The sequence below is a fragment of the Babylonia areolata genome, chromosome 19, assembly GCF_041734735.1.
Source record: "Babylonia areolata isolate BAREFJ2019XMU chromosome 19, ASM4173473v1, whole genome shotgun sequence".
Taxonomy (NCBI): domain Eukaryota; kingdom Metazoa; phylum Mollusca; class Gastropoda; order Neogastropoda; family Buccinidae; genus Babylonia; species Babylonia areolata.
Window position 1 is genome coordinate 17,062,503 of NC_134894.1, and position 10,000 is coordinate 17,072,502.

The 10,000-nt window shown below is 45.1% G+C and overlaps 1 protein-coding gene across 1 annotated transcript in view; it reads left to right on the plus strand.

Annotated features, from left to right (window-relative positions):
- Positions 1–4,992: 4,992 nt before the first annotated feature.
- The window catches only part of LOC143294110 (homeobox protein Nkx-6.2-like), a 34,225-nt gene continuing 29,217 nt past the window's right edge, over positions 4,993–10,000 (plus strand). Inside the window, exon 1 of the mRNA XM_076605543.1 lies at positions 4,993–5,584. Within this exon, the coding sequence (XP_076461658.1) occupies positions 4,993–5,584 (592 nt within the window). The remainder of the gene's footprint in view (positions 5,585–10,000) is intronic.

The following is a 10,000-nucleotide window of genomic DNA, read 5'->3' on the forward strand; positions in this document are numbered from 1 at the left end:
AGTCTCTGTGTGTGTGTGTGTGTGTGTGTGTGTGTGTGTGTGTGTGTGTGTGTGTGTGTGTCCGTGGTAAACTTTAACATTGACATTTTCTCTGCAAATACTTTGTCAGTTGACACCAAATTTGGCATAAAAATAGGAAAAATTCAGTTATTTCCAGCCATCTTGTTTAAAACAATATTGCACCTATGGGATTGGCACAAAAAAATAAAAAGAAGCCTAATTATATGCAAACTGCATTTACTGTTATATTTATATTTTTTGTATTCTCTAAACTTGGCACTTTGACCTTTTATTCTGACACAACAACAAGAGGAGTTATTATTATCATTTTTTTGTTCAAACAGGAACTTCTTTTGCTAAGCATGGAATTTTTATTTATTTTGCAAACGTTTTGGTGCAGGTAGTAAAAAAAGGGAAATTACTCTAATTAATGCTAGGGGACTTAATTTATCACAAGTGAGTCTTGAAGGCCTTGCCTCTCTTGTTTATATTGTAATTATTTATTTACTTATTTACGCACGCTTATCTATTATTTATTCACCTTTTTTTTCTTTTCTTTTTTCTCAAGGCCTGACTAAGCGCGTTGGGTTACGCTGCTGGTCATGCATCTGTTTGGCAGATATGGTGTAGCGTATATGGATTTGACCGAACGCAGTGACGCATCCTTGAGCTACTGATACTGATACTGATACTGATCAGTTCCAACCATGGACAATAATTATACGTTAATGAGCCCAACGTTGAACCCATTGCCTGTGTTCCTGGTTATATTTATGTTTGTTGTGGGTTGTTGTTTGTTTTTTCTTCTTCTGCTTTTTGGGATGGAAGAAAAGAGAAACATAGATAGAAAACAGAAAACACACACACACACACACACACACACACACACACACACACACACACACACACACACACATTCCATTTCACTTTTTAACCTGTTCATTAATTGTTCCTCTATTATATGTGCTGAACTCTTACTGTAATCAAAGATCCGTGTGCAAATTGTGTGAGAGAGAGAGAGAGAGAGAGAGAGAGAGAGAGAGAGAGAGAGAGAGAGAGTATGTGTGTGTCTGTGTGTGTCTGTATGTGCATGCGTGCAGTTACACATTGGTATCAGTGTGAGCGCATGTGTTGATGCGTGCGTTATTCATATTTTTATATTTTTTTGTTCTGTTTATTATATTCTATTCTATTTCATTTCTTTCTTTCTTTTTTCTTTTTCTTTTTCTTTTACTTGTTTGTTTGTGGTTTTGGGGGTTGTTGATTTTTGTTGTTGTTGTTTTTGGTGTGCGTGTGGGGGGGGGGGGGAGGGGTTGATGTGTGTGTGTGTGTATTTGTGTGTGTGGGGGGGGGGGGTGGATGTGTGTGTGTGTGGGGGGGGGGGGGGTGTTAATGTTTTGCACAAACCTAGGGTAGCTCCAAAGGCCTGATCAGCGTGTTGGATTTACGCGAAGGTCGGGTAGGTATACCTGCCTTCTGTTTTAGACCTCTTTAACTCTCTCCATACGAACGGCGAAAGAGACGACGTTAACAGCGTTTCACCCCAATTATCACCATCAAAATATTACAAGCGGAAGGCTCTTATACTGAAGAGGTGAATGTTGACAAACAATACCACAATTCTGACGACGGAAGCCAAAGGTTGCGTCATTGAGACACCCACTGGACATCCGAGGGGTCTGTGTAGAGGAGAAGAGAGGACTGGCCGTACTGAGTGAGTTAAAACTGACACTGTAATGAGTATAATAATGATATAGACTGTATTTTGTGTCTTGGGTATAACTGGTCTATGTGCGCAACGCATTTAAATGTATCATATCCCTTGTTGAATAACTTGATCCGTCGATGAGTGATCCATTTAACCAATGCTACACCACAACTGCTTTAAAAAAAAAAGAAGAAAAGTTAAGAATAAAAAAAATCGGAATAGATAACTGACTCACACATTAACCCAACACAGTGGACAATCCTTGACAGCCTTCCCAAGTTTTCTGTGCGGTTCGCTTTCAATATCTGTCAAAATGGCATTATTTGTATTTGTATTTCTTTTCATCACAACAGATTTCTCTGTGTGAAATTCGCGGGGCTGCTCTCCCCAGGGAGAGCGCGTCGCTACACTACAGCGCCACCCATTTTTTTGTGGTATTTTTTTCCTGCGTGCAGTTTTATTTCTTTTTCCTATCGAAGTGGATTTTTCTGCAGAATTTTGCCAGGAACAACCCTTTTGTTGCCGTGGGTTCTTTTACGTGCGCTAAGTGCATGATGCACACGGGACCTCGGTTTATCGTCTCATCCGATTGACTAGCGTCCAGACCACCACTCAAGGTCTAGTGGAGGGGGAGAAAATATCAGTAACTGAACCGTGATTCGAACCAGCGCCCTAAGATTCTCTCGCTTCCTAGGCGGACGTGTTACCTCTAGGCCATCACTCCACACATGAAGTCACTGTCGCGTCATGTCGTCTTTATTTTCCCTTACGAATTAATTATTCTGTCAAGATCACGACAGAATAATCCCACCGAGTTGATTATCAGGCCAAGATCATGATGGAATAATCGTACCGAGTTGATTATTAGGCCAAGATCATGATGGAATAATCGCGCTGAGTTGATTATCAGGCCAAGATCATGATGGAATAACCGCGCTGAGTTGATTATTAGGCCAAGATCATGATGGAATAATCGTACCGAGTTGATTATCAGGCCAAGATCATGATGGAATAATCGTACCGAGTTGATTATCAGGCCAAGATCATGATGGAATAATCGCACCGAGTTGATTATCAGGCCAAGATCATGATGGAATAATCGCGCTGAGTTGATTATTAGGCCAAGATCATGATGGAATAATCGCGCTGAGTTGATTATCAGGCCAAGATCATGATGGAATAATCGTACCGAGTTGATTATTAGGCCAAGATCATGATGGAATAATCGCGCTGAGTTGATAATCAAGCGTATGATGTGGGCTTTGTTGAAGTCGTCAAAACCGTCAATGCAGCAGCGGCTGTGACTGAAGGGTTCACTTCAGTCAGGCGGCAGGCAACAAGGAGCATCAGCTGTTGTGTTGACTGAGGAGGAGTGGGGGGGGGGGGGAGGGGACGGTGGGCGGGGGGTGGTGGTGGGGGGGTCTGGCTTCAGTGTTGTGTTGCAGACTGTCTGCTGCACGCGGCTGCTGTCTATTGCACATCGCTCTCCCGCTCCCCACCCCCTCCTCCTCCCCCCCCCCCCCCCCCCCCCCCCCCCTCCTGAAGGAGAAGAAGAAGGGTGGAGTCATTTCTGGCCGAAACAAGCGGCCAAGGCGCGCGAGGAAATAGGAACCGACTTCTTACCAACCGTCACCTTTCGACGTGAGCATGCACCTCTTTGCACAACCAATTAAGCCCTCTTTTCTCGCCCCACTTCCCAAATAGGGGCTGGGGGGGCAGGGGCCGAAGAGGGGGGGGGGAGAAAAGTCCTGCAACACTGAACAGCAGCAGGAGAGAGGTTGGGGTGGGAAGGACCAGGGGGGGGGGGGTGGTAGGGGGGAGGAGCGTGTTAGGAGAGGCGGCCTGTGCTGACAGGCGGAATGGGTTAATAATGGCTGAGCTTTCAATGAAGTGATTACAATCCGCGGGCCACGGCAGCTTTCGTCAAAGCACGCGTGAGCGAATAGGAGAAGGGGCGGGGCTGGCTCGTGACCAATGAGATGTCGACTCGTGCCCAGGAGTGGGCGGGGTCTGGCTTTGACGACTCAGCGTGGCAGGACGAGTGGAGGGTGGTCGTGATGAATGGAGCGAGTGGCGGTGGCTCCCAGATAACAGACAGGAGCAGCGGGTCGTGGGTTGTAGTATCATCGTGAGGTTGTGTCGCTCGGCGGAGGGTTGTTAGTGTCAGGGAGCTCTTGACCACTGTGACTGGGTATCGGATACAGACTGACTGACTGTCAGAGTACGCTACTCCGAGGGAACTCAGTCCTCACAGGGCTCAACACAGTGATTCTTCTTTGTACAGTGCTTCTTTGTTCACTGCATCTTTGCTCAGTGCAGTCTCTTCTTCAAAGATCAGTTTCGTCTTTCCCGAGTCAAGTGGCGAGCCCACACTGAGACATCGTAGCTGGGTTTACATCATCTGTTCAGTGACAGCTTCAGTGACACACAGCTCCATAGTAACTAACCGCTAACGTTTGTCAAAAGCCTGTTTGTGTGAGGCAGGGTGACTGCCGTGCAAAAAACAGTGGTTTCTTCTGTGTAACGAAAGGTCAGCTCACTGTACCACAACGAAAGCTGGGAACTAACTGACCGCCGCACGTGCAGTGCATGATATCACGTGCCGAAATTTTTGTTTAAAACAACCAGGAGCGCATGTATCGGGGGAAACCAAACGTCGTTGTGACGGACTGACATGGCCAGAACTACGGTCAGGAACTGAGTTTTCATGAGGACCGTTTCAGTGTGACAGAAGTGCGCGTGACAGTGTGTGTGTGTGTGTGTGTGTGTGTGTGTGTGTATGTGTGTCACCGAGGTTCAGCTGGGACTGATCCAGCAGTGAAAGCCCTGACGACGTCAGTGGTACCAGCAACAGAAATAAAGTTAGGAACCAAGGAACGGGTAGAGCAATTCGGATGCACGCTGCATCATCTTCTTCTCCGTCTTCTCCCTCGTCTCCCTCAGCTCCGTGAAGAGTGGCTGGGGCCGCGCCGCACAGAAGAACTGTTCGCCAGATTCCTCCACGTCTGTGCACCGTTGTGTGTGTGTGTGTGTGTGTGTGTGTTGGAGCCTGGGTCAGGGTCTTCAGGTCGGATGTGTGAGGGCTCCAGACGTCCCCAGCCATTGAGCCAGCGGTGACCCCGCGTTGGGCCTCCTCCTCAGCAGCGTCAGCCATGCTGGACTATTGCTCCAATCTGGGAGTGGACCCCTCCCACACCGCCGCCATGTACGGCCACCACCACCACCACCACCACCCGCACAACCACCCACACCCACACCACCATCACCAGAACACCCCCAACCCCATGTCCTCCTTCTTCGGCATGAACATGAACATGAACGTGGCCGCCATGAACACTGTGGCAGCAGCGACAACGGCAGCAGGCACAGCGGACGGGTCCGTGGGACGGGGAGGGCACACCCCGGGTGGGGCCAGTAGTGGACACGGGTCCGGCAGTCCGGGAGTAGGGGGTAGCAATGGAGGAGGAGGAGGTGGTGGGGGTGGAGGAGGAGGAGGAGTAGGAGTAGGCATGGGCAACCCGTGTTCGGGCGGCAGCGCCTTCGTGCTGAGCAGCCCTCCCCTGGCAGCGCTGCACAACCTGACGGAGATGAAGTTCCCCTCGTCACCCTCCTCCTCCTCCTCCTCCCCGTTCCAGGACTACCAGCACACCATGAAGCAGATGCAGATGGCCATGGCCGCCAGCTCCACGCCGCACGGGATTAACGACATCCTGTCCCGGCCCCACGGGCTCCTGCCCAGGCTGGGGTCTGCCGCCGCGGGCATGTACCTGGCGGGGTCCCCGGCCCAGCTCCGCTTCCCCAAGCTGGCCGAGCTGCCGGGCCGTCAGCCCATCTACTGGCCCGGGGTGCTGTCCCAGCCATGGAGGCCTCCAGCAGGTCAGTGATGGTCCGTGATCGTCGAGGACAGTCCGGGTGATTCATACAGCGCGCTTGGTCAGAAAACGGCTCCTGGGACTGGTTGCACGAGCGAGGTTAGCAGTGCTGAGCGTGCTTATCGTTAAGAACGTTCCCAGCTCCACGGTAAATTCCATATACATTCTTAACTCTAAGCAAGCTTAGTACTGCAAAGATCGCCTCGTGCAACCCGGCCCAGGTGCATTACATAACGCTTGTTCTTATATACACGACACATTACATTGTAGTGGTCTTCGTGCTCAACACACACACACACACACACACACACACACACAGAGAGAGAGAGAGAGAGAGAGAGGTATGCACGTTCACACACACACACACACACACACACACACACACACACACACACACACACACACACAGAGGTATGCACGTTCACACACAAACACAGACACAGACACACACACACACACACACACACACACACACTCGACCACGCTGAAAGAGATTATAATGATGATGATGATGAGAAGAAGTAGAAGAAGGACTTAGTAGTTGTTGTTCTTGTAGTAATGGCAGTGGGAGTGGTAAGAGTAGTAATGAATTAGTAACCAGTAGAAGTAGTAGAAGAAGTAGTAGACAGTACTTACTTTAAAGGACCCATAGCCCTTTTTTTTGCGGCCTTCGGAGTAGTTGAAATCATATCCACTGTGTCCAGGGCTCGGCATAGGAAGGCGGGGCCCAGTCCTCTCCTTCCTCCCTCACCTGCCTTCTCTTACACAAAGTCAGGCACCCCTTCACGAGCCCAGGGCTGAGCCGAGGGAAAAATCGGAGTAGAGTGTCTTTCCCCTTAGGACACAGTGTCATGCCGAAACGGGGCCTCGAACCCTCATCACTGGTGAACATTGGATGAAAAGTGCAACGCTTAATTATTAAAAAAAAAACTGAGTCTTGCCAACGGCGCGCGCCAATAGATAGCAGTACAACAATCAAAATTAAAGTGTCATTTCTACTGCTGCTGCTGCTCCAACCTCAACTACAACAACTACTGACTACTATTGAGATGATGATGATGATGATGCAAATTGACATTCGCGTCTTCCAGAGAGGAATCTTGTGGCGTTTATTATCAGTGTTATACAAAGTAATAATGATGGTGGTAACAACAACAACACCGACAACAACAACAACAATAATAATGATAATGATAATGATAGTGATATATTCTTTCACTCTCCACACGCTGTCCACGCTCTTGCGTTGAACCTCTGATCAGTAGCAATGTGTCCTTAATAATAATAATAATAATAATAATATTGTATTATTATTATTACTAATGATTATGATGGTGATGATGATAAAAATGATGATGATAATAATAATAATGTGCAATTACGATGCGCTTACTTCCTTTTCACGGGAGCTCAGAGTGCTGATAGTTTATTACATCAAAGTGAGGGGGAAATAAATGGTTACAAAATTGAACACATGGCACTATGAGGGACACCATTATGAACACGTCAACAAACAAAGCAAATGGAATGTATCAACGACAAAGGACACACACACACACACACACACACACACACACACACACACACACACACACACACACACACACACACACACACACACACACACACACACACACACACACACACATCTGTGAAAGCAAGATTCGTACAGTTCAGATTTTAATTGAGATGTTGTGTCGTGTATGTTTGCTCTGATCCGATTGGTGGGAAGCCGCGTGCTTCGATTGTTGTCATGGCTGATTTACTTCAGGGAGAAATTGTTTAATGAAACTAAGTGGGGGGGGGGTTTCTCTGAGAACTGATTATTAGTTAACATTTATGCAAAGCGTCCCAACGAGTACAATAAATGGAACTGATACGGACTGGAACCAAAAAAATCAAAAACAAAAAAACTGCGAAAGTTGCAGCCTAGTTTAGTTCAGATTTGAAAGAATTCAATGATGTTCATGCTGTCGAGTGCGAGTACCAGGGTTTTTTTCTTCTTTATCCCTGTATACAGACACTAAGATATATATATAGATATATATATATATATATATATATATATATATATATATATATTATATTATATTATACAGAATTATTTTTACCACAAAAGAACTAGAAGTAGAAAATGAAATAAACTCATGAAAGATATTCACAATCTCTCTCTCTCTCTCTCTCTCTCTCTCTCTCTCTGTGTGTGTGTGTGTGTGTGTGTGTGTGTGTGTGTGTGTGTATAACACTATACTTTATAATTATAATTCTTTGTCAGTAATGATTAAACTAATATATCTAACTGCATGTATATAATAACTTCATACCAATAATAATTATACTGACAGATTGCCTGTCAACACACAACGAACGCAGCCAGATAAATTGGGGAAAAAAAAAGAGCTGATTTATTTATACTGGTGGCGGATGTAAAGATATACATGGGTTTGCAATAAAGTCGAGCCTTCAAGTGGCTGGCTGACAATATTGTTCACTCGGGTTTACAAACCGGTGACTTGTAGCCTTGGTGTAGATAATGCATGGGTAGGCATGGAGGAACGGCGGTGCTGAAATCCTTGCATACGAACTTAGGTGTGTGTGTGTGTGTGTGTGTGTGTGTGTGTGTGTGTGTGTGTGTGTGTGTGTGTGAGTGTGTGTGTGTGTGTGTGTGTGTGTGTGTGCGAGTGTGTGTGTGTGTGTGTGTGTGTGTGTGTGTGTGTGTGTGTGTTGAATGCACTCAAGTCTGGCTTCAGAACACATCAGTACAATTCCGCTGTCGTGGATGTCAAGGTATTGACGAGTGGTGTTTTGTGTGTGTGTGTGTGGTGTGTGTCATGTGCCGTGTGTGTGTGTGTGTGTGTGTGTGTGTGTGTTGTGCTGTGTGTGTGTGTGTGTGCTCTCTCTCTCTCTCTCTCTTTCTCTCTCTCTCTTAGTCGTTATCTATTGACACTTTGTCTTGCTTGAAAGTCTTGATTATAATAGTGCCCGGTGGTGTTTAATTTTTGTAACCGGTTTTTTCCCCCCCTCATATTAACATATAAATGCTTAGCGCTCCTGGCCTCTGTGCTATAAAGAGATAGAGCGCCTAGTTCATCATAAGCATTGTCGTGTTTCTTTAGACACTTCCTCCTCTTTATTTCTCCCTTTCGTAAAGCTAAACTTGTATGCGGCTTACGTCGCTTCAGTGATTTAAGATTCACGAGTGGCGAGACATTGAGAGAGAGAGAGGGAGGGAGCGAGAGAGAGGGAGGGAGAGAGAGAGAGAGAGAGAGAGAGAGAGAGAGGCCAGGCAGACAGACAGACAGAGACAACACAAACGTTTAGTTTACAAGGCCACAAGAGAATCAGAGAGAGAGACACACACACAGAAAGAATGGGTGGAAAGTCATTTATAAAGAAATCAGTTGCGTCAACATTTTTGTTCTTTGTCAAAATGACCACACAAAAAACCCTCTGTTTTCAAACTTATTTTCTTGTTTTTGTAGTTTCGGTACTACTACTACTATTTCTAGTAGTAGGTATAATAGTAGTAGTCGTAGTAGTAATATAATTAGTAGCAAATCTAGTAGTTGTAGTAGTAACAGTCATCATCATCATCGTTATTATCTTTATTATCATTATCATCAACATCGTCATCATTCTTCTTCTTATCATTATTATCATTGCTATCAATATTGTCAACATTATTATTGTTATTATCAACATTATTATTATCATCATCAACATCATCATAATCATCATCATTATTGTTGTTTCTTTGAATTTTTTGTAGGGTGATTTTGAAAATGTTTATGATGATGATGATGATGCGCGCCTTGTTTATGTACGTGTGTGGTGTGTGTGTGTGTGTGTGTGTGTGTGTGTGTGTGTGTGTGTGAGGGGGGTGGGGAGGTAAGAAAGTAAGTGGAGAGAGAGAGAGATCTATACAAGTCCGTGGAAGACAGAAAATGAAGAGCAGATGGATGGATAAGAAAAAAGTATCACACACAAGAAACGGGGCCACGCAATTCCAATATTTTCTCAACTACTGAATTTGATTTTTTTTTTTAAAACAAAAACAAACTGAACATGTAGAGAAATGAATAAGCTACCATCGTGACGTGTTTTTCATACTCTTTATCGTTCGTTTATATTTTGCATGTTATTATAACACTGTCGTTCCTTTTGTTTTACGTTTTGGAATACCATCTTTTGTTTCATAATGTTTTAATGGAGCTAATTCCTTTTTTTTTCTTTTTTTTTTTTTTTTTTTTTTAGAATACAATTTTATTCCATATGTTTTGCATACTGAAATACTACGTATCTTTTATTTCATACTGTTTTGATCTATTTATTTCTTTTTCTGTATGATATAAACCTGGGGCAGGCTCTCTAGGCCAGACCAGCGCGTTTGGTATATATAGGTCAGGCATCTGCTGCTTTT